At 36.5% G+C, this 26,762-nt stretch overlaps 1 protein-coding gene across 1 annotated transcript in view; it reads right to left on the bottom strand.

Annotated features, from left to right (window-relative positions):
- Window positions 1-26,762, bottom strand: part of MALRD1 (MAM and LDL receptor class A domain containing 1) — a gene marked incomplete at its 5' end in the record, with an annotated part of 779,396 nt that overhangs the window by 270,404 nt on the left and 482,230 nt on the right. Inside the window, one exon of the mRNA XM_082742491.1 lies at window positions 6,577-6,760. Within this exon, the coding sequence (XP_082598617.1) occupies window positions 6,577-6,760 (184 nt within the window). The remainder of the gene's footprint in view (window positions 1-6,576; window positions 6,761-26,762) is intronic.

Genomic DNA, 26,762 nt, shown 5'->3' with positions numbered 1-26,762 from the left:
TGATGAGACCCACTGCTATCCCCTTACCCTTCGTCCATCAGTGCGCTTTCCTTCTGATAAATCTGCCCGACTGGCTCAGAGGAACTCTTCACTGAGATGTTTGCAGGGTTAGCCCTTCTTTCATTTAAGGCTCTGCTCAACTGTAACCTTCAAAGAGATTGTTTCTTACCACTCTAATCAAGGTAATGATTCTCCATCGCTTTTTCCCTGTATAATTCATGGCATCTATCACCCCATGACACAATATTGCATATTACTTTGTTTATTATCTGTGTCTGCCACCAGAATGTTACTCAAGGAAGGCAGAAACTTGCTCTGATCTGAATTTTCACACACATACCAAGATCTGAATAAACGGTTTCTATTAATCTACCTGTCATTCCTTCCTTCATTTCTTCCTTCCTTCCTTCCTTCCATCCGTCCATCCATCCATCCATCCGGACTCATTATCTATCCTTATATTATTCAGAGCTATAAATCATCTAACCATTAGTTATTAAAAATAAGTGGCTTTTAATTATTTCATCAGGGTGAGATGTTCAATTACTATTATTTTTTTACTCACTGCCATTCTTTTTTTTTTCTTTTCTCCAACATATACTTTAAAAGAAAATTATGTGAGGGGCGCCTGGGTGGCTTAGTGGGTTAAAGCCTCTGCCTTCGGCTCTGCCTGCCTCTCTGCCTACTTGTGATCTCTGTCTGTCAAATAAATAAAATCTTTAAAAATTTTTTAATTAAAAAAAATTATGTGAAATCTAAAAGTAACACTTGAAGCACTCATATGTTGAGCAGAAGTACAGCTTTTCATCTGAACTAAGTGACAAAGGTTAAGTTTCGAAGGCAAACTCTACAGACTTCTGTTTATAGATTTATGTATTCGTGAACTTTATATAGAGCAATCACTGTTTTGTGATCTCCCCAGTTCAATTTGAATCCAGAGTAATGCTGCACTGAAATCATTATCATCAAGCCACTATTTTTCACTCCAGATCAATTACTGTTTAAAGGACACTTAGGAGTCATACAGTTTTTGAGGGGAAAAATGAAAGGTGTGAAAGAGTAAGCCTTTTCAGTTTATGTGTGAAGACAATGCACCAGACAGCTAAAATTATAATGACGCTGGCTTCCCTTATTTGATCTCCAAACTATATCCCTCCCTTCACATTTAGGATTATTTGGGAAGCATGATTATTTTGTTCTGTATGAATTTAGAGAAACACAGGATAGCTACTGTGCTACTGTCTACTTAGAAGATTTTATTGACTTCTGGAAGCATTTTTCTACACCCTAAATCATTCCTTCCTTTTCCCTAAACTCAAATCTAGTCATCATTCAATTCAATCTTCTAGATGTTTTAGTGGAAAAGGCAACATCTTACACTATTATTGGTTTCCACCCTAAGGGACCAGGCTAAGGGACCAGGCTTGCGAGTTTCTTGGAAACAGTTCACAGAACAGTCCAGGAAATATAAGGCACAGGGGGCATGTGGGGAAGGGGAGGAAGTGCTGGGAGTCAAGGCAGGGGCACTGAAAGGGGAAATGGAAAATCAATGAAGCCAAACACTGCGTAACATGTGCATCTCAGCTCTGTTCAGAGGAGATGTGCACAGTACATTGCACAGAGTTTTCTGCAGTCCAGGCAATCGATACATGTTTGCTGAACAAGTGAACAGAAGGAACCAGATCTTGAACAATGATACAAAAAGTGTGATGCCTACAATTATCAAGTCTTTTGCTCTTGCTGCTCCTTTATACTTTTAGCTAACAAATATTCAGGGTTTACTGTATATCTCATGCATTCCTCAAAGCACTTTGCATGAAGGAAATGATTTAGTCCTAAGAGCTCCCTGAGATGGAAGAACTATTATTATTTCATAGCTGAGGAAAGTGAGACAAAGGAGGATCATGTGACTTGCCTAAAATCACAGAGCAGACTGCAAGAGTGTAACCTAGGATATGCACCTAATGGTTTTGCAGAACTGAGCTACCAACAACTGACATAAATGCTACTTAGTATTCATAGTAAATGCAGTAAGTACCAGCTGAATGATGGTCCTTAATAAATAATACTCTCTTTGAAAAATGAGTGACCATTTAAATTTAGAATTGACACTTTGATAATTACAATGATGGACTATCTCATTCCTGTCTATATAAATTCCAGTCCTACATCCTTCTTCTGTAGGATGGTAGTTGCACTTTGTAAGATTTTTATTAAAAAAAAAAAAACATTTAAATCAACATGAATTTAAAAAGAGGAGATAACGAGTTCCTAATCTGTCACTTATTTTTCCATGAATAAGCTACTTGCTTCCTTGTTAACTTGCCCAAAAAGGAGACATGCTTCTTAACGTGTCCCTGGACAGACTGAAGACTATGCCTATGCCTTATTTTTCTTTTTAGAAAAATACAATAGATTTGACAGTAAATTGAAGATAGTACAGTGATGTATTCAGAATGCAAAGAAATAAAAAGAATACATACAGCTTTATGTCGGTCATGTACTAAATATTATCTAATAAATTGAGTTGTAAGTTTTTGAATGGAAAATAAAAAGTAACTATGGAGCTCAAATAGCTTCCTTATTTGCAGGTAAAGTAGATAACCACCAAACAGAAATAGAAATACATGGGAATCATATATATCCTCCACCTTCTTCCACATTCACTTTTCATCAATTTTAAACTTTGTTCCCAATTATTCCAAACTTTTAAAAATATGCATAGATTCCAGGGTTGTCAGATAATTCTGGGAAAATCTCAGAGTCCATTATGATCCTGTCATTCTGCAAATGTGAAAAGTGAAGCTCTATAATGACACGGAGGAAGTTAAAGGATTTGTGTTAAATCCCTGAAAAAGGTTATTAGTGTATAGTAACCTACATAAATCTATATAATCTATATAAATCTATAAAAACATATGGTACCTTGTTTTTTGAGATTTTCTGGCTCTTCCCCATCCCCTACTTTGAGGTGGGTCTTCCCTCTCCTTCGTCTGTCCCTAGTCTACTCCATTTTGATTCCACTCCCAGTGTTGTGTCTGTTCATGTTTTGCTTCGCTGGGTTTACGAATGGGAACCACTGAAATGGAAGGGGATCATGTGGATCAAGCTTGAGAGTTCATGGTGTCAATGACTCCAACCCCACAGAACTTCCCGCAGAGCTCTGGACCCATTCATTCCATAGGTTTTAGCTCCCTCCAGTTTTAGCTGCCTTCTCCAACCGCATGACTGAGTTTCCCAGTGAGTGTCTGTTGGCTCTCTCACGATTCTCCTACCTTCTCCTTTACAGACATAAATAACATACAGGTCTTGTGGCTATTGGTGGTTTATCCCTATTTGCTTATATACTGGCTTTTGGAGGGATGCCTTTGCACTTAATTTTGTTGTCTATGTTTTCTGTGATTTACTGACTTTGCTAACTAGGTGCTCTGACTGTTTTGATGTGAGAACTTGGGAAAACCCCAAAACCAGTCTGCATCATCACTACCATGTTTCCATAATTCTCCCTGCTTTTATACATATTTTAAACAACTTCATTGTGTTATAATTTGGAATTTACATACCATTAAGGTCACCTGTATTTTGTTTACAATTTAATGTCTTTTGTATATTTATGCAGTTGTGCAACAACTGCCATAAAAAATGTAGAATATTTCATCATCCTCCACAGAAATGCCATGTTCCTTAATAGTTACTCCTCAGCCCTTTTTTCCTTCAGCCCTATGGAACCGCTTATCTACTTTCTGTCTTTACACATCTGCCTGTTATAGATATTTCATATAAATGGTATCACATAAAATATGGTCTTTTGCTATCGGTAGTATGGGACAGAAAAATAAACATGATGTAATGTTTTAAGTTCTTCACCTCAAATGGCTAACAGCAACAATTCCATGGCAGACTCTATGACAATGTGTCTGCATATGATTTGAAGTTGGCTACCTGGTGCAGGGCAATAAAACACCAACTGAGAACATGGTCATGGTCAATAGGAAGGGTGACGACTATAACAATAAAATGTGATACACAGATTTTACTGTGTGTCAAGACTCTTCTAAGCACTTCAAATATATTAACAGATTTAATATTCACAGGAAGTTATGATGGAAGTACTATTGTTATCGTCCCCATTTTATTGATAAGGAAACTGAGGCAAACTAAAATAAAGTCACCCAAATTAGTAACTGGAAAAGCTGATTCCATACCCAGAGAGTTGGTCTCAAGTCTCCTTGTTCTTTTTTTTTTTTTTTTTAATTTTTCTTTTAGAGAGAGAGAGAGAGTGGGTGAGTGAGAGGGAAGAAAGAGACTCTCAAGCAGACACCTGCTGAGCACAGAGCCCAATCTCACAACCCTGAGATCATGACCTGAACCGAAATGAAGAGTCGGACGCTTAACCAACTGAGCCATCCAGGTGTCCCATAAGACTCCTTGTGCTTTTCTTTTCTTTCTTTTTTTTTTTTTTTTAAGATTTATTTTATCTTAGAGAGACAAAGAGAGAGCTCAAGGTGGGGGTTGGGAAGCAGAGTGACAGGAAGAGGGAGAGAAGCAGACTCCTCACAGACAGGGGAGACTGAGGGGGGCAGGGGCTCGATCTCACCATCCTGAGATCATGACCTGAGCTGAAATCAAGAGTCAGATGCTTAATTGACTGAGCCACCCAGGTATCACAAGACTCTGTTCTTAACAACTGTTCTATAGTGCCTTTCTGATTTTGGGGTGTTTAGTTAAATGCCATTCTCTTCTAAATCAGTGGCAGTGCCAAGCAGCTTAGGGTAACAAATTCTGAGTAATACATTAACATTTTAATGGCATGTAGGTTAAAACTAAGACGACACCCAAGTCGTGGCTGGGTGGCTCAGTCCTTAAGCATCTGCCTTTGACTCAGGTCATGAACCCAGCATCAATGGATCAAGCCCCACATGAGGCTCCCTGCTGTGTTCCCTCTCTCACTGTCTTGGTCAAAGAAACAAAAACAACTTAATAAAGAAAAACCTAAGGAGACAAAAGAATCATTGTCTTTTAGTTTCATAGATATTCTTGCACACTTTGTCGTAATGCTTTTTTTCTTCTATCTTAACTAAAACATAATTTGAAAACCTTCATTACCTGTAGCAGATTGGGCTTTAACTGCTTCTTAATAAAGCAGTGGCTACTTTGTCCTAAAACATATTTGATACACAACTGACTACGTTCAAGTACAACTCGTCATGATTTGCCTCTTTATTTCCAAGACACAGTAAGAACTATAGGCCTAAAAAGTACTTTATCACTAAACATAAGATATTAAAGTATTTCTCAGTAGGCTGAGCAATGATTATAATCATGTAAATTCTCACAGGACTTCATAAGAATGGGGGGGGGGACAGTGTAAACTCCTCCACAAAACTGGCAAAGTTGGAATAATAATGCTCAGATATCTTCCCTGAATCAGCCCATCTAATAATCATTCTGCCTCCCTGAAGAGGAAAGGAATCTCTTCTGTTCAATAAAAATTTCTTTCTTTCAAAAATCTTAGGAAAAAAAGTTCTGGAGATTTTTTTTTAAGTTGCCAGAATCATTTATAGATTGAAGAACTAACTATAATGGAAAAATCAGCATATTACTAGGAAGGTGACTAGAGAAGAACTGAAGTTCTTTCTTCTAGAACAAACGCCTACCTTCTAAGATACCTCTTCATGATTATATGTCCAGAGCCTCATTTCCTGTTGTCCAGAACCCTCTCCCAAACATCTCCACGCCCAAATCCTGTCCCATTCTCCACATGAAGACCCGGAGCTCTGCGCTCCGTACACCATCTGGGATCTTTGAAGCTGCCTTGCTCATAAAATGAGCTGCCTCAGTGAAAAGATACTTTAATGTGAGAGCAATAATAAAATTAAACAGCACTCAAGTTTAGCTCTCGGTCCCAGGAGCTCGCCTCCAAGAGAATCAGTGTAGAATTCGTTGGCAGTGTCATTCGCATGGTGCTGTTTTGGAAATTAGATGGAATAGTGCCCCGGAAAGAACTTTGCCAGTGTATTTGTAATGATTTTTGACATTTTCTGGGTAGTTTTGTAAAGAACATCTAAGTACAGTTATACTTCACACATTTGGAAGTGAGATAAATGAGAGCAAAATTGTTCAAGTTGCTGCGCACTTGCTGAAGTAGCATTTTAAATACCCAAAGCTCTGCTCTCAATTCAAGTCTGGGTTGAATTTATTTCTCCTATTTCCACTAAGTGATGGCTTTCTACCAATTTTTTTTAACTGGTTCATTTTAAATTGATTTAGATAAATGTATGTAAATGTTAGGCATACACTTACATTGTGTTGAAAAATAAATGCCAAGGGAAATATTTCTGTATGTCAGGGGATGGTCTGAAGCAAGAAAGGAATTAAATGCTTATGTACTAATGGGAGGGAGAAGCTATCTTCCCTTAACATGGGTGTTCAACAATTATGAAATGAACCCTTTCAACATATTTGTATGCATGTACCAAATAGATGACAGCAGAACACTTTGTAAATGAGAAGTAAAGATAAAAATGCCTAGATTACGACAGTTGTTCCAAAAAGAAGTGATTTCCAGAAACTCACCAGTCATGCAGTCTTTAAATTCAATGTCATCAACTGCCGCTCCTCCTCCCAGATCCCTGGTTCTGATGCCTTGGAATATCACTTCGAAATTCCTTAGCTTTCCTAGCAGGATGGCAGCCTTTTGCCAATGCTCAGTAGAGTTCTGCTCAGGTTCTTGCCATACTTTTGACAGTCCTTTCTCTGTCTGCAGTAGAGAAATAAACACCAAAGAAGAAACACAGCCAATCCCTTAGAACAGAAGCATTTGCTTAGGGAAAACTGATTATAAAACAAACCCTGGAACTCTGATACTATCCGTGATGTCCCTGACCTCAGCGAAACCGAGGCATGTTAGTCTACTACAGTGTTTCCTAGCAGCACCGATAAATCTGTTGGGTGTTTTCAAAGACACCACTATCTAGGCGTAGCTCACTCAGTGCTTTCCACTTCTCCTCTGCAGGCACACGAAATCCTCGATATCTCATGGGATCTGAACATTTTATAGAAACCCTGGATTATAGCTTGGGATGCTCCCCCAACCTTCTATTCGTATTCTGAGTGGAAATAGTTTACACAGGGGAAGAGAAGAAATGAGATGGAAGGAGGAATACGTGGGAGAAATCACTATCCCTGACGGATATAACAAAGGGATTGTGAAGTGAGTTATGGTGGCAAAGTGATGATTTCTAAGATCAGCAAGATTTCAAAAATCCTACTAATATATTATTTTGGCTATCTAAAAAATTCTATTATAATATGACGGATCACTCTTCAGTTATAAAGGAAAAATTAATTTTCTAAAACACTTATGTAAGTACCTCCTCCATATGTTTAAAGTTGGTTCTCATTGCTCTTTGGTCTTCTAGACCTAGTTCCTCCCGAGAATTAGATGTTTTAATAAATCATGATGATGGACACATTGAAGGAAGGAGAAATAAATAAACTATATATTTTCTATATATAGTATTATAAATATATGCACATCTATGTTTATGTTTATGGTTAGCCCCAAATAACTAATATCTCAGGATCCACTATTTTGTTTTCATAACAAATTAACAACAGTAACAACAAAACCTTGTGTCTGAAGCTTGTAATCAAACCGTGGAATCGAGGGAAAATACTGAGGGGAATGGCAGCCAGAAAATCAAGCAAGCTGTTCCAGCAGATTTATAGCATGCAACTGTGAAACACATAATTTACAGGTATTTTTTTAATATAAGCTGAAGAAAAAGAGAAATATTGGAAAAAGGATCCAAAGGAATTACATTTCTACAGGTTCAAGCTTTTAGGGTACTAATGTTGATAAATATGGCTGACACCTTGTTGTGCTGAGGGAGACACAATCAAACAGTTCTTCCTTGGCTGAATTACAAAGAAAGTGGAGCCTCATATTAGTTAATCCAAACTTAACTTTGCAAAACAACTAATGGTGTCTAGATAGATTTCTGAACAGCCTTCCCCCTCTAAAAAAAAAAAATAAATAAATAATAAGAATAAGAAAAGTCTTTATACCCAGAGACTCATGTAACTTTTGCCTTGAAGGGAATGGGAAATTCGCACATAATTAATAGGATTTTATATCCTTCTGATGACTAAAGAAGCAAAGCCTTTTTTAAGGTTAATCACTGACTGTCAGTGATGTTGTAGTGATGTGGAATCAAAGGAATGATTACTTAAATTAAAGATTAAAGTAGAGGGGGCCTGTCTGACACATAACAACATAACAGGCATGGATATTGGTAAAGTCTGCCTTAATTTACAAACTTAACTCACTTTGCTAATATTTTCTATTAATCTACTTCTGAAGTTTCTAGAACCACTCATTAACTGTGACAAGCCCCCAATGGGTTTTCAACAAATACCATCACAGAAGGTTATGTGATTACTTTAATCCATAAAATAAAAATCATTTCTTCAATCTTATAACTGACCTTCTTGTGAAAAAGATATTTGAATAATATATCCATTATCATATTATGTAGTAAGAAAAGAAAACAAGGGTGAATTCTTTGGAAAACCAACCATGGGTCAATCTCATGGCGGGTGACATTAGAATATCTAATATATTTACTATCATTCCTCTTTAAATATATCAAATCTTATCCCCATAATTTACAAAATTATGCATCCAAATGTAAAGTGGGAGATTTATTTGCTTATTAGTTTATCTGTCAATTCATTCATATATTCTGCAAACATTTGATGTTCACATGTACTATGTTAGATACCAGGGATAAAAAGGTGAAAAAAAAAAGAGAGAGAGAGAGTGTGTGTCTCATTGTGGAGGTAATAATCTAATATGAGAAAGTCATAAAAATAAATTACTAGAAAAGTTACATAAGTATAGGTATTTATTATTCTTATATATGTCAATATACATCAGAACAATTTTTCAAAAAGTAGTTATATGTCAATCTAATTTTTGTTCCACATATATACACTGTTGCTTTATTTACTTAATATTCTGATTTTCTATTCTTTCTAAATTGATAAAAGGAAAACCCTCTTAATTTCAACTCATGACTCTGCCACTGGCCAAGGACATATCTCTCGCATCCATCTGTATGGATGGTGAACTATCCCAAGAACCCAAGGTAATAAACATATGAAAAGTGACTGGCCACACTAATAATAGTAAAAATAGACATTAGTTCAATAATAATTAAATTATAGAAATTGAAGGAATACTCTCTTCTTATAATTTAACAATTTACCTAACTTTTAACTGATTTCCATGTATTATGCATTTTGACTCTTTATTTTATATATTGTGTATTTGTTCTGGAAATGTATTTGCCCTCATACTTTTTTTCTTTTTTTTAGTATTTTATTTATTTGACAGAGAAAGAGACAGCCAGAGAGGGAACACAAGCAGGGGGAGTGGGAGAGGGAGAAGCAGGCTTCCCTCTGAGCAGGGAACTCGATGTAGGGCTCGATCCCAGGTGCTGGGATCATGATCTGATCCAAAGGCACATGCTTACGGATTGAGCCACCCAGGCAACCCTGCCCTCATAGTTTATGCCAGTGTTTCCCTTTTGTGTCATGAAAAGAAAATATGTGAGAAATACTAAAACTCTGCTTCCATCCCCAAAGCAAAGGCTGCACAGAGCCTAGGACCGCTTCTTCCAAGACTTTTTCAAATGAAGGAAAACAAAGAGAATTTGTCACTAGTAGACATAACATAAACGAATGGCTAATAGAGTTTCTTCAAGCATAAAGGAGAGGATAAAAGAATAAACCTTAGAATAATTATCAAGAAGGGATTTAAAAAACAGCTAAAATATGAGTAAATACAGTAAACTTTCTTTGTGTTCTTGAATTTATTTTTGATGGCTGAAGAAAAATTAAAATACCATCTCATGTGGCTTTCAATGTATATAAAGAAAATAATTAAGGCATAAATACTTTAAGTGCAAGAGAGTAAAGACATAAAGGGAAGTAAAGTTGCTACACTGGAGTTGATTAAGTCCTAATGTTGCATTTTAGCAGGTCACATTTTCATCCTCAATTTTTTTCTTTTGCTCTTTAGGTTTTCTCATACATTCAGTCTCCCAAATGATTTTTAGAATAATTTAATGAATAGCTGAAACTTTAAATGTTGAATTATTTTTACCCTGAGATATCTTTTATTTTTTTACTTATTCAGGACTCTTTATGTCACTTACTAAAACTTGTCCTTTTAATAAATAAGTTACATACTTATTATAACATTTATATCCAAATATATGGCAATGTGTGTTACAGTGGTGAGTGGGAGACAGGCAAATGGCTGGCCTTCTGCCTTTCCCTGAATCACCAGAGACAGCAACTCACATTACTACTATACTACAAGTTCATAGGCCAAAGTTACTAGGCTCCCAGGGCCAAATAACTATTAAAAGATGACAATAAGTGTGGTGTCAAGATGGCAGAGGGGTAACAGACTGAGATGACATCAGGTCATAGAAGTTCAGTTAGATAGTTATCAAACCATTCTGAACACTTACAAATCCATCAGGAGATTGAAGAGAAGAAGAGCAGCAATTCTAGAAACAGAAAATCAACCACTCTCTGAGAGGTAGGATGTGTGGAGAAGTGAATCTGAAGCCACGGGAAGATAGTCCATGGGAGGAAGGGCCAGTTCCCGGGAAGCGGTGGAACAACAGAGCACAAAATCATAACTTTTAAAAGTCTGCTCCACTGAGGGACATCGCTCTGAAGGCGAAGCAGGGGTGGAGCCCTTGCTGGGAGACCGTGGTCTCAGGTCCCATGGGGTCAAAGAAAGATCGGGGGTGTAGCAGAGCTCATAGGTATTAGAGCGGGGAAGCCGGCTACAGAGACGGGGCTGAGGAGTGAGCTCTCACCTCAGGATTACATTAAACTGTGATCTTTGGCACAATCAGACCACTGCTCTTTGAGCAGGGATCCCAAAAGTGGCAGATCCGGGAAGAACCACTGGAAGAGCAGAGTGGCAGGAGTCTGCTAGGGTTGGAGACTCCAGATGGGGCCATGCACCAGAGATAGAAACACTTGGTCACGGGCTGGGTGAGCTTGGAGCACAGCCAGAGACCAGGGAGATGGGAGTGATTGACTGCTTTTCTCCAAGGGTGCACTGAGGAGTGGAGCCCCGAGCTCTCAGCTCCTCTGAGCCAGAGATTGGGAGGCTACCTTTTGCATTCCAGTCCTCCAGAGCTCTACCAAAAGCTTTCAGGGAAAAGCTCCCAAGAGCAAACTCAAGCAGATTACTTATCCCAGGACCTGGCAAGGGCAGCGTAATTCCGCTTCAGGCAAAGACATTTGAGAATCACTACACAGGCCCCTCCCCAGAAGATCAGCAAGACCATCCAGCCAGGACCAAGCTCACTGATCACAAAGAGCGGAATTCCAGAGGAGAGGAAAACAAAGCATAGAACTCATGGCTTTCTCCCCATGATTCTTTAATCTTGCAAAGTTAATTAAATTTTTTAAATTTTACCTTTTTTTCTTATTTTAATTTTTTAAACTTTTCCTCTTCCCTCTTTTAACATTTTTTAACTAGTTTATCTTAACAATACCTTTCTAAAAAAAATCTTTTAAAACCTTCATTATTATAGTCATATTTTATCCTTCATTGTATCTAACTTTATTTTTTGTATACATAACAGGTTTTTCTTCTAAAAAATTTTGGGACAGAACTTTTTCTAATAGATCAAAATATACCATAAATCTAGCACAGGGATTTGTTCTGGTCTCCAGCCTGAACAAATTTTCTCCACTTTCTTTTTCTTTCTTTCCCAACCAACTTATCAATTCCTTTTTTAGAATTTTTTTAAAAAAATTTTCATCTTTACAGTCATATTACATCCCATCATCATGTTTACCCTTATTTTTGTATATATATGTTCTTCTTTCTTTAAAATTTTGGGAGGTATTTTCTTCTAAGAGACCAAAATACCCCCAAAATCAAATTGGTGGCTCTGTTCTTTTCACCAGTCTAATATATATATATATATATATATATATATATATATATATATATACACATTCGTGTGTGTGTGTGCATATATATATATACACACACATATATATAATACATAATAAAATATATATATATATAGAAATTACTTTAAATTTCTCTTTTAAAAAAATTCCTTTTACCACCATTCTTCTCTCCTTGGTTTAAGGTCTCTTCTGATTTGGTTAGCATACATCTTTCTAGGGCCTTTGCCACCCTTTTAGTATTTTACTCTCTTGTCCACATATTCTTACCTGGATAAAATGAGAAGGCAGAAAAACTCACCACAAAAAAAAAAAAAAAAAGAAAAGAAAAGAACAAGAGGCAGTACCAAAAGGCTAGGGACCTAATCAAAGAGAACACTGGTAATACGTCAGATCTTGGGTTCAGAATGATGATTCTTAAGGTGCTGGAGGGTTCAGAAAAGGCATGGAAATATTAGAGGAAACCCTCCCTGGAGAAATAAAAGAACTAAAATATAACCAACCTGAAATTGTAAAAAGCTATTAATGAGGTGCAATTAAAAAAATGGAGGCTCTTACTGCTAGGATAAATGAGGGAGAAGAGATAATTAGAGACCAAATGATGGAGAATAAAGAAGTTGAACAAAAGAGGGACAAACAACTACTGGATCATGAGGGGAGAATTCAAGAGATAAGTGATACCATAAGATGAAACAACATTAGAATAATTGGGATTCCAGAAGAAGAAGAAGGGGGAGGCAGTAGGTATATTGGAGAGAATTACTGTAGAGAATTTCCCTAATATGGAAAAGGGAACAAGCATCAAAATCCAGGAGGTGCAAGGAACCCCCCCACCTCAAAATCAATAAGAATAGGTCCACACCCCGACATCTAATAGTAAAATTTACAAGTCTTAATGACAAAGAGAAAAACCTGAAAGCAGCTCGGGACAAGAAGTCTGTAACATACTATGGTAAAAATATTAGATTGGCAGCAGACTTATCCACAGAGACCTGGCAGGCCAGAAATAACTGGCATGATATAGTCAGAGCACTAAATGAGAAGAACATGCAGCCAAGAATACTATATGCAGCTAGGCTATCATTGAAAATAGAAGGAGAGATAAAAAGCTTCCAGGACAAACAAAAACTAAAAGAATTTGTAACAAACCAGCCCTTCAGGAGATATTGAAAGGGGTTCTCTAAGCAAAGAGAGAGCCTAAAAGTAACAGACCAGAAAGGAACAGAGACAATATATAGTAACAGTCACCTTACAGGCAATACAATGGTACTAAATTCGTATCTCTCAATAGTTACACTGAATGTAAATGGGCTAAATGCCCCAATCAAAAGACACAGGGTATCAGAATGGATAAAAAAAATAAAATCCATCCATATTCTGTCTACAAGAAACTCATTTTAGACCCAAAGACACCTCCAGATTTAAACTGAGGGGATGGAAAACAATTTTCCATGCTAATGGACATCAAAAGAAAGCTGCAGTGGCAATCCTTTTATCAGATCAACTAGATTTTAAGCCAAAGACTATAATAAGAGATGAGGAAGGACACTATATCATATTCAAAGGGTCTGTCCAACAAGAAGATCTAAAAATTTTAAATTTCTATGCCCCTAACATGGGAGGAGCCAACTATATAAACCAACTAATGACATCAAAGAAGCACATCGATCATAATACAATAATAGTAGGTAATTCTAATATCTCCCTCACTGAAATGGGCAGAGCATCTGAGCAAAAGATCAACAAGGAAATAAAGACCTTAAATGATAGACTGGACCAGATAGATACCACAGATATATTTAGAACATTCCATCCCAAAGCAACAGAATACACATTCTTCTCTAGTGCACATCGAACATTCTCCAGAACAGATCCCATCCTGGGTCACAAATCAGGTCTCAACCGAAACCAAAAGACTGGGATCATTCCCTGCATATTTTCAGACCACAATACTCTGAAGCTAGAACTCAATCACAACAGGAAATTTGGAAAAAACCCAAATACTTGGAGGCAAAAGAGCATCCTACTAAAGAATGAATGGGTCAACCAGAAAATTAAAGAAGAACTGAAAAAATTCATGGAGACAAATGATAATGAAAACACAACGGTTCAAAATCTGTGGGACACAGCAAAGGTAGTCCTGAGAGGAAAATATATAGCAATACAAGCCTTTCTCAAAAAACAAGAAAGGTCTCAAATACACAACTTACCCTACACTTAATAGAGCTGGAGAAAGAACAGCAAAGAAAGCCTAAACTCAGCAGGAGAAGAGAAATAAGAAAGGTCAGAGAAGATATCAATGAAATAGAAACACACACACACACAAATATAAAAACATCAACAACAACAAAAGTACCATAGAACAAACCAAAGAAACTAGGCTAGGAGCTGGTTCTTTGAAAGAATTAATAAGATTGATAAACCCCTGGCCAGACTTATCCAAAAGAAAAGAGATAGGGCCCAAATAAATAAAATCATGAATGAAAGAGGAAAGATCACAATCAACATCAAAGAAGTTGGGGTAGATTGGAAGGGGAGGTGAATCATGAGAGACTATGGACTCTGAAAAACAATCTGAGGGGTCTGAAGTGGCAGAGGGATGGGAGGTCGGGGTACCAGGTGGTGGGTATTATAGAGGGCACAGATTGCATGGAGCACTGGGTGTGGTAAAAAAAAATAATGATACTGTTATGCTGAAAGTAAATAAATAAAAAAAAAAAGAAATACAGACAATTTTAAGAACATATCATGAGCAAATTTGACAATCTGGAAGAAATGGATGCATTCCTAGAGACATATAAACTACCACAACCAAACCACGAAGAAATAGAAAACCTGAACAGACCCATAGCCAGTAAGGAGATTGAAGCAGTCATCAAAAATCTCTAAACAAACAGGAGCCCAGGGCCAGGCATCCTCCCAGGGGAATTCTACCAAGCATATGAAGAAGAATTAAAACTATTCTCCTGAAAATGTTCCAAAAAATAGAAATGGAAGGAAAACTTCCAAACTCATTTTAGGAGGCCAGCATCACCTTGATACTAAATGCAGACAGAGACCCCATCAAAAAATAATTACAGACCAATATCCTTGATGAACACAGATGCAAAAATTCTCACCAAAATACTAGCCAATTGGATCCAACAGTACATTAAAAGGATTATTCACCACGACCAAGTGGGATTTACTCCTGGGCTGCAAGGTTGGTTCAACATCCACAAATCAATCAATGTGATACAATACATTAATAAAAGAAAGAACAAGAACCATATGATACTCTCAATAGATGCTGAAAAGCATTTGACAAAGTACAGCATCCCTTCCTGATCAAAACTCTTCAAAGTGTAGGGATAGAGGGTACATACCTCAATATCATCAAAGCCATCTATGAAAAACCCACCACAAATATCATTCTCAATGAAGAAAAGCTGAGAGCTTTTCCGCTAAGGTCAGGAACACAGCAGGGATGTCCATTATCACCACTGTTATTTAACATAGTACTAGAAGCCCTAGCCTCAGCAATCAGACAACAAAAAGAAATTAAAGTCATTCAAATCAGCAAAGAAGTCTTCAAACTCTCACTCTTTTCAGATGATATTATACTTTATGTGGAAAACCCAAAAGACTCCACTCCAAATCTGCTAGAACTTGTATAGGAATTCAGTAAAGTGTCAGGATATAAAATCAATGCACAGAAATCAGTTGCATTTCTTTAGACCAACAACAGGACAGAAGAAAGAAATTAAGGAATCAACCCCATTTACAATTGCACCCAAAACCATAAGATACCTAGGAATAAACCCAACCAAAGAGGCAAAGTATCTATACTCAGAGAACTATAAAGTACTCATGAAAGAAACTTAGGAATACACAAAGAAATGGAAAAACATTCCACGCTCATGGATTGGAAAAACAAATATTGTGAAAATGTTTATGCTACCTAGAGCAATCTATACATTTAATGCAATCCCTATCAAAATACCATCCATTTTTTTTTTCAAATACTAAAATTTATATGGAACCAGAAAAGACCTCGAATAGTGTGAGGAATATTGAAAAAGAAAGCTAAAATTGGTGGCATCACAATTCCAGACTTCAAACTCTATTACAAAGCTGTCATCATCAAGACAGTATGGCACTGGCACAAAAACAGACAAATAAATCAATGGGACAGAATAGAGAGCCCAGAAATAGACCCTCAACTCTATGGTCAACTAATCTTCAACAAAGCAGGAAAGAATGTCCAATGGAAAAAAAACAGTCTCTTCAACAAATGGTGTTGGGAAAATTGGACAGCCACATGCAGAAAAAAGAAACTGGACCATTTCCTTACAACACACATAAAAAGAGACTCAAGTTGGATGAAGGACTCAATGTGAGAAAGGAATCCATCAAAATCCTTGAGGAGAACACAGGCAGCAACTTCTTTGAGCTTAGCCACTGAAACTTCTTCCTGGAAATACCACCAACGGCAAGGGAAGTAAGGCTAAAAATGAACTAATGGGACTTCATCAAGACCAACAGCTTTTGCAAAGCAAAGGAAACAAGTCAACAAAACCAAAAGACAACTGACAGAATGGGAGAAAAGATTTGCAAACAACATATTAGATAAAGGGCTAGTATCCAAAATCTATAAAGAACTTAGCAAACTCAACACCCAAAGAACAAATAATCCAATCAAGAAATGGGCAGAAGACATGAACAGAACATTTCTGCAAAGAAGACATCCAGATGGCCAACAGACACATGAAAATGTACTCCTCATCACTCGGCATCAGGGAAATACAAATCAAAATCACAACAAGATGCTACCTCACACCAGTCAAAGTGGCTAAAATTAAGAAGTCAGGAAACGAAAGATGCTGGTGAGGATGCAGAGAAAGGGGAACCCTCCTACACTGTTGGTGGGAATGCAAGCTCTGGACAATAGCATAGAGGTTCCTCAAAAAGTTGAAAATAGAGCTACCCAATGACCCAGCAATCGCACTATTGGGTATTTACCCTAAAGATACAAATGTAGTGATCCGAAAGGGCACATGCACCTGAATGTTTATAGCAGCAATGTCTACAATAGCCAAACTATGGAAAGAACCTAGATGTCCATCAACAGATGAATGGATAAAGAAGAGGTGGTATATATATACAATGGAATACTATGTAGCCATCAAAAGAAATGAAATCTTTCCTTTTGTGACAATGTGGGTGGAACTAGAGGGTATTATGCTAAGTGAAAAAAGTCAATCAGAGAAAGAAATTACCATATGATCTCCCTGATATGAAGAAGTTGAGAGGCAATGTGGGGGGTTTGGGGGATAGCAAAGAAAAAAAAAACAAAACAAGATGGGATCAGGAGGGAGACAAACCATAAGAGACTCTTAATCTCACAAAAGAATCTGAGGGTTGCCTGGCGGAGAGGAGACAAGGGAGAGGGTAGTTTGGTTATGGACGTTGGGGAGAGTGTGTGCTATGGTCAGTGCTATGAAGTGTGTAAGCCTAATGATTCACAGACTGTACCCCTGGGGCTAATAATACATTATATGTTAATTAAAAAAAGATAACAATAAACTAAACAACATATAACATCTAAAGGGAAATTTAAGAAAACAGATGAAATCAGAGTTTTAGCACTGGGTTTTATATGGAAGTACAGGATAACTTGTATTGTACACCTGAAGCTAATATTATACTACCTATTAACTAACTGGAATTTAAATAAAAACTTAAACAATACATTAGAGACAAAAATAAAGGTTTCATGCATACACCTAAGAAGAGAAGCAGTGATATAGCAATATAAAATAAAACAAGAAATCATGAACATAACTAAGTAGAAATATTGGGTAAGAAAAATATAGTATGTCCATATGGAACAAAATAGGTATAAAAACAGAAGAATGGTTACCACTGAAAAATTAATTAATGAGTAGAAAGAATCTGATTCCTAAACTTTCATAGGAGTCAGCAGAAAAAGGAGGAGTAGGAAGTTTAAAATATCTAAAGGATATTTTAAGGATAAAAATAGGCCTATATATGGATAAAAAGAGTTCCACAAAGATTAAGAAATAAGAAAAGAAAGAGACACATAAAAATATTAAATACAATATTTCAGTGTGAATTATCAAATAAGATAGAAAAGAATGACAAATGTACTTATGTACTACAGTAAAACTTGAGACTAGCAAAGAAAAAAATGTTAAAAATTTCCAGAAAAAGAAAAGGTCAATAATTAGATAGAAATCAGACTTCCTCATAACAATCTGGGATACAAGAAGACAGTAAAATAATAACTGTGTGTATCGAAGGAAAGCACCTTGAACCTAAAGTTTTATACCCAGCCACACTGTCAGTCAAATATTAAGGCCTAAGAAAAATTATCATCCCATATACAGGACCTCAAATTTGACATAAAAAAGACCCCATCACAAATATTAGAGCATATGGTAAAATAAGAAAAGAAATTCAAGAGAATCTCTCAGAAGATTACAGAAAATGAGGGTAGTGTTAAAATATAAAAGTTGGTGGGCATCTGGGTGGTTCAGTCAGTTAAGCATCTGACTCTTGGTCTAAGCTCAGGTCATGATCTCAGGGTCATGAGGATGACCCCCATGTCAGGCTTGTGCTCAGTGTGGAGTCTACCTGAGATTCTTTTCCCCTTCCTTTCCCTTCCTGTTTCTCCCCCCCTGCTTGTGTTCTCTCCCTCTCTAAAATAAATAAATAAAATCTTAAAACATCAAAGTTGGGGCCAAAGAATACAGAGTGTTATCACAAATAATCCAGAGAGAAGAATAAAGAAAGTATTCATATTATCAGTTCTTAGGGCAGTGGAAAGAAGTATAGGAGAAAGCGATGGACAGAGATAATATTGTCATAAGAGCACAATAAATGGCTTATCTAGTTAAGGGATAGAAATTAATGGGGGGTAAATGAGCGTAAGTAATGTGTTTTAAGTTAAAGACCAAAACCAGCCTTATAAAAAGAAAAAAAAGTCAAATGTAAACTTAAAAAAAAAAAAAGAGAGAAAGAAATAGCAATTAGGAAGTCTCACCATAACAGCAACAATAGAAATATAAATATGTTAAAGACTAAAAGCTAAATTATAAGAATAACTCCAAAAAGTCAATAGGAAAATTACAAGGCAGAAAAAAATATGTAAGAGAGATTCACAAACAATTTATGTAAGAGGAAACTTTAAAGATCAAATGACCTGCAAAGAGATCCTCAGACTCTGTGGAAGTCAGGCAATGAGAGGGTGAAAAAGCAAAATATAATGGGTATACCTCACAGAGTGTTTTGCAGCAATAGGAAATGATCATTTGGATGCACATATTTAAAACAAAGATGTATCTTTAGGGAAAAAAAAGGGGGAAAATAATCAATATAATGAAAGTTATAATGTACTCAAAAAGAATAGCACATACAGTATAAAATACATACAACCAAGCATATGTAAAGAAAGAAGAAGAAAAGAAAGAAGAAGAAAAGAAAGAAAAGAAAAGAAAGGAGAGGGAAGAGAGAAAGAAATGAAGGAAAGGGAAAGGAATAACAAGCGTTGGTGAGGACGTTGAAAAAATGAAATCCTTGTGGACTGCTGTTGATAATGTAAAATGGTGCAGTCACGATAGGCAACTCCTCGAAGACCAAAAATCTAACTATGGTATTATCCAGCAATCCCTCTTCTAGGTATATACCCAAAGAACTGGAATCAGGGACTTGAAGAGAAGTATTTGTACATTCATGTACATAGCAGCATTACTCACAATTCAGAAGATGTGGAAGCAACCCAAGGGCACATTAACAGAGGAATGGAAGAATAAGATTTGCCAATACATACAATGAAATATTATTCACCCTACAAAGGAAGGGCATCTGACATTTCCTACAACATAGATACAACTTGGAGACATTATACTAAGTGAAATATGCCAGTCACGAGAAGACAAATACTTGATGACCCCAGTTATATAAAGCATCTAAAGTAGTCAAATTCACAGACACAGAAAGTAAAATGGTGGCTACCGGGACCTGGAAGAGGATGAAAAGGGGCTTCTTTTTAAGAGGTACAGAGTTTCAGTTATTCAACCTGAATTCTTAGAGGGATGACGGTGATAGCTGCACAATAATGTGAATGTACTAAGTGCCACTGAACTGTACACTTGAAAATTGTTAGGATAAGTCTAGTGTTCTATGTATTTTACCATAATTCAAAAAGAGGCTTAAAAAATCACATCAAAGGCTCCTGTTGAGATACATTTAAAAGCAAAGGGAGAAATATTCCAAAAAAGAAACTACCAATGTTAAAGAGATCGATTTTCAAAGAAGACATAACAAGTATTAACATGTAAGTACCAAATAATAGAGCATTTGAATTACATGAGGTAAGGCCTTATAGAACTTCAAGATAAAGTAGATGAATCCACAATCATAGCTGGAGAGCTCAACATGCCTCTTAAAAATGGACAGACCAAGCAGGTGGAAAATCAGTGAAGACACAGCTGAACTCAACAGCAGAATCAATCAGTTGGACATACTTGACATCTATAGACTACTTCATCCAACAACAGCAGAATACAGATTTCTCTCAAGCTTACATGGGACAATTGTCAAGACAGACCATGCTTTGGGCCATAAAGCAAACGTATTAAGCTGAAAAAATAATAGGAATCACACAGTATCTGCTCTCATACAACAATCAAACTAAACTAGAAATCAGGGACAGAGAGATAGTTAAAAATCCTAAAATACGTGGAGATAAAACAAAACATTTCTATGTGACTCATAAGTCAAAGAAGAAGTCTCAAGAGAAATTTAAAGTATTTTTAACTAAACTGAAATGAAAATAAAACATCAAAATTTGTGCAATGTACTGAAAGGAGTACTTAGAGAGAAACTTGTAGTATTAAATGGATATATTAGAAAAGAAGAAAGATCTAAAACTAATTATCTAATTTCTTCTTTATTAATAGGGACACCTTGTATTTATTTTTCTTGTCTGATTGTTGTGGCTAGCACTATTAATTTCTACCTTCAAAACTATTTCTAATTAAGTCCAAAAAAAGGGAGAAGGAAAAGAAAAACTATAGCAGAATTCAATGAAATTGCAACAGAAAACCAAAGAGAAAATCAACAAAACCAAAAGATTTTTTTTTCAAGATTATTTATTCATTTGACAGACAGAGATCATAAGTAGGCAGAGAGGCAGGCAGAGAGAGAGGAGGAAGCAGGCTCCCTGCCACGCAGAGAGCCCAATGCGGGGCTCGATCCCAGGACCCTGGGATCATGACCAGAGCCAAAGGCAGAGGCTTTAACCCACTGAGTCACCCAGGCGCCCCCCAAAAGCTATTTTTTAAAGATAAGAAAAAAGCTGATAATCCTTTAGTCATGCTAAGACAAAAAAGAGAGTGCACAAATACTAATAACAGAAATGAACGAGGGGACCATCACTATAAAGCCTATGGAAATTAAAAAGATAATAAAAGAATACTACGAACAAATTTTTGCCTACTGATTTGATGACCTACATAAAATATACTATTTCTTGAAGGGCACAATCTGCCAGAATTCACACAGAAGAAACAAATGATCTGCCTATACCGTAGCTATGAAAGAAACGGAATCAATAATTAATAACCTACCGAAACTAAAAGATTCAGACGCATATGAGTTCATCTGTGAAATCTACCAAACATTTAAAAAATAAATTCTATTGAATTCTCTATATTTTCTTTCAAAAGATAGAAGCAGAGGGAATAGTTTGTAATTCATTCTATGAGGTCAGCATTATTCTAACACCAACATAAAGACATTACAAGAAAACTATAGACCAATATCTCTTAGAAACGTAGATGCAAAAACCCGGAACAAAATATAAGCATCTATAGATCTTAATCTAAAGAAATAAAAAAAGAGTTTTATACAGTGACCAAGTGGGATTTATCCCAGGTATGCAAAGCTGGTTCAACAATTGAAAATAAATTAATATAATCCATCACATGAATATGTAAAAAACAAAAATCACATTATATCAAGAGATGCACAAAAAGCATTTGACAAAAATCCAATGCCCATTTATGATAAAAACTCTCAGTGAACTAGGAATATAGGATAACTTCAACTTGACAAAACACATCTATAAAAAATCTACAGGAAATATACTTAATGGTGAGAAACTTAGTTTTCCCATTAAGATCCTATAGCTTAGGCGAGAATGTTCCCTCTTACACCACTCCTCTCAACACTGTACTGTAACTCTGTGCTAGTTCAGTAAGGAGAAAAAAAAGAAACAGTATATGGATTGGGAAGGAAGACAAAAAACTGTATAACATAATAAATATTCTACTTAAACTTTCTTTCCTTCTTTTTAAAGATTTTATTTATTTGACACAGATAAAGAAAGAGAACACAAGCAGGGGGAGAAGCAGGCAGAGGGAGAGGGAAAAGCAGGCTCCCTGCTGAGCAGGGAACCCCCTGTGGGGCTCAATCCCAGGATTCTGGGATCATGACCTAAGCCGAAGGCAGAAGCTTAACTGACTGAGCCACCCAGGCACCCCAAATTAAACTTTCGCTTTGTGTCTAGTATGTCCGTGATTTTTCTTGCTGTTTTTTTTTCAAACTAATCAAAACAATTTAAACATTTATAAATAAGCATTATGCTCATAAAAGATTGAGCACATAAAAGATACATAAAAAGATGAAATGCCGTAGAGAGATCATTTTGAATCTAACCAATAAAAGAAAAATCATTTAATACATGGTTGGCCCTAATCATTGGCTTCACAGCCTAGTTTCATCCTCTGTCTCTGGACAAGAGTAAAACACTGAATATTTGAATCCACATGGATGATTTTAATGGTATTAAAACCTACTATAGTTACAATATTTTAAAAATACATTTTAAGGAATGGAAAGGAATGGTTAGGGCTTAGAATAATATTTGTATCAAGTGGATAAATAATGTCTAATTCTATAAATCCTCTAAAACATCAAGTATTTAAAAATAAACCTAGAAATTTCTTTAAAACTGCAAACATATCAAAAGGTTATAGTTTGTATACAGGCTAATGTTATTCTGAGTTTTTATAAATAGAATGAAATCAAGGGTAGGCTATTTTAAAATTGCATAAAATCTCTTCCACAGTAATACCTAGCAAACAGGTATTCTTGCAATAATATCTTTAGTCAGTGGCTCTTGGGTTTACAGGAGTTTTTCTGCGGGGGGGTGGATAATACTGAGAAATCAATATACTCACCGGGTAGATATATGTGGTTTTTTTAAACATGTATCTGCTGAGGGTCCCCTGGGTGGCTCAGTGGGTTAAAGCCTGTCTTCGGCTCAGGTCATGATCCCACGGTCCTGGGAACGAGCTCCACATTGGGCTCTCTGCTCAGCGGGGAGCCTACTTCCTCCCCCCTCTCTCTGCCTGCCTCTCTGCCTACTTGTGATCTCTGTCTGTCAAATAAATAAATTAAAAAAACAAAACATATATTTGGCAAAACCATTTTAAACAGGATACTGTTACTTTTTTTTTTTTTGCTAGAATATTGTGCCTTTAAATCCAAAACATGCATTTCTAGACAAATTTCTTAAAAAAATTAGGCAACCAATATGTGTCACTTAAGTAAACAGTTTGTGAGTATAGAGATCAACGAAGCTGAAGTTGTATAATTAATTTCTTATAATCACTTTCATTTTACCATACCAATCCTTCTGTTTTCCAGGATTTCCAGCCACAGAATCATAAAGGCATTTACAGTATGTAAGATAGAAAGTTCAGTTCCTTTTTCATTCATAAAAACACATTTTTGTTTTTTTTAATCCCTATTTACATTCCCTATTTATATCCCTATTTCCATTCATATGCATTTTTGCCATATCACAGCTGATGAAAGCTCTTTATGGATCTTCCTTTGGGACTGGGAGCTACATGTTTACATGGTCTGGAGAAGTTCATACAGTGTTTGTCCTCTTTGTTTATAGAGTGATCACAAAAATCCCCATGCACAACTCTTATTTGAGTTTTTCCATATTCCACACAAATATTAATTTTTTCCCTCCATGTTCGCAAGGTCACTTTCTTCCACGCTCATTGTTGAAAGCTGTTGTTTTCAGATAGAGTTAGTAGAGCTAAGGAATTTCTCCCACAGTGCCCTAGAATAATTATCATTGTTTGTTGGGTTTGGACATCAAGAGTGTCCCAATATATCTGACCCAGAACTATTTTATCATCCACTGAATATGGCATTAAGATATCCTTTAACCAGGAAAGCATGAGGTATGGGTGCACCACCTCATAGACTAATTGTTGCATGGACCCATTTCTCTTGGTGGTAGAGTAAATCGTGAGTAAGCAGGGTCTATGTGCCATAGGCAGTATGGCTGACATGCTATTAAATAAAATTTGGCCCTATCAAGTGATCTCATAAAATCAACGTTGACATCATGACACCAGAAGGCTGCTATACTGCTCCATTAGCAGACACCTGCAGCCTCAACATTAAAGTGGCTCACAGACCCCCGCCGGACCTCATTTCACCAGGCTTCTCTTCTTTCCTCCTCCTGCCTCAAGCGCACTCACTCTCTTGCAGTCCTCCAATAGCCCAGGCTCCTTCCCTTCTCTGCACATTCCTATGAAATCTTTTAGTTTCCTCTTCTCATCTAGTTAATTCCTACTCATGCTTCAGTGGAATCACCACCTCCTTGTGCAGCTCTCGGTGATCTCCTCAACTCGATCATACCTCCTTGCCAGAGACTGAGACGACTATGTGCTTCTCCTTCACAGCACTCACCACTCTTGTAATTATATCAAGTCTTTACTAGTGTGACGACTAGATAAATATCTGCCTCTCCTCTTAGATATACAGAAGGCAATGCTGGGCAAGATCTGAGAAATGGTACCTCACACAGTGCCTTGCATATAGTGAGTGATTAATAAACAACCAGAAATGGACTGCATTTCGTAGACATATTTCTGTGAAAAGAAACAAAAGCACCTTGCATAACAGATACTTGATGAGTATGCAATGTATAGAATATCATCTGAAAACATTTTTATTATAAAGCATCTAAAATATTTTAATTTCTCTTTCAAACTTGACAAGGATCTAGCATATTTGGAGTTTGGGAGAGGAAGAAAAAACTGTAGCAGGAATGCAATGACTGGAATTACAGAAGTGCAGTAGTTAGTGATAGGATTTTTTTTCTTCCCATATCACCTTAGAGAAGTGGACAGAACCTTGAGGGTGGGTTCTACCCTCACTCCTACTCTGTTGCTGATAGTACCTTTCACTTCTCACTTTTCAATATCATTTTATGTTTCAATTACCTCAATATTTGGTCATTGTCTGTCTTTCTCACCACAATTTAAGATCCATGAGGATGAGAGCTTTCTCCCATCTTTTTCACCTCTGGAGCACCACGCCTAAAACAGATCTTGACATAGTGCAGGTCCTACAAAAGCATTTGTTTAGTGAATGAATGGATATTTAATTTCAACTTGTGAATTAAGATGTTGCATGAAATTACTAGTACAGCTGAAAATTACCTCAAAGCTTCCTTTAAAACTTCTATTTGGTTTCAGATTCTTTCTCTGATAAAGGTAAAAACTTATTTTAATAGGTTTAATTTATTTTAAAAATTTTTTTAAGATTTTATTTATTTATTTGACAGAGATCACAAGTAGGCAGAGAAGCAGGCAGAGAGAAAGGGGGAAGCAGGCTCCCCGCTGAGCAGAGAGCCCGATGCAGGACTCGATCCCAGGACCCTGGGATCATGACCTGAGCCGAAAGCAGTGCCCTAACCCATTGAGCTACCCAGACGCCCCTAATTGTCATAAATTTTTAAAAACCCACCAAAAGGTATGTTCTCTAAAGAGTGTGTTACTATATGCATAGAGATAATTTTCCTACAACTGTTCTAAATCTCAGGTGATATAAAAAGGAATGCAAGAATTATCCATAATAAGGAACAGGCCATAGAGGTAAAAAGTTAGACTCAGAATGATTCTTGCAAGGTCTTTATTATACTCTTTATAGAAATAGCTCACTAACCCAATTAAAATCCCCAATCTATGATATTCAAGGTGATTTCCTACTTAGTGGTTGATGGCTGGTTTCTACTGTCTTTCACACTACATTTGGTTCCTGAAGGAGAAAAACAATCCTATGGTTGAGCACAGAAGAACAATGGAAAAAAATAAAAATGAGGAGTCCTTAGGAAGCATCAGACAGGAAGAATAATATAAGGAGACAGCAAGGTCTGGAGCAAAATATCAGTCATGAATGATTGTATCTGTCCCTTGGCACACTGCTGTTCATGAGAGTTGATAATGATTCAATGCAAACAGAAGAGCAACATTTTATGACAAAATTATTGGACGTAACTCAGTTTGCTGTCTTCCTTGAGGGGTGGGGAATAATGGCAGAGAAAATAAAACAGATAAATGTGTGGACAACAGCAAATGTGTACAAATGAATAGCAAACTTCAAGCTAAGATCCTTGTACAAATTTTTCTTCACAAAGGGACACCAGTATACACTGTTTATAAAATGTGAATAAAAATCTTTCGGTAGAGTGTTAAAAGTCATATTTGCAATTCAAATTCCTCTAAGAATCAATACTAGGTAATAAACACAAAATTCAATGTACAAAGGTGCTACTACTCAGGAAAGTATGTATTATGTATATATAAAGAATGGGAGAATTTTCTTGCTTGAATAAATCACTGGATTCCCCAAAATAGGAATAATGTTTG

This window comes from Mustela nivalis (genome assembly GCF_964662115.1).
Source record: "Mustela nivalis genome assembly, chromosome: 7".
NCBI classification, from domain to species: domain Eukaryota; kingdom Metazoa; phylum Chordata; class Mammalia; order Carnivora; family Mustelidae; genus Mustela; species Mustela nivalis.
Note: the sequence above shows the minus strand (reverse complement) of the source record. Positions and strands in the feature narration are given on the sequence as shown.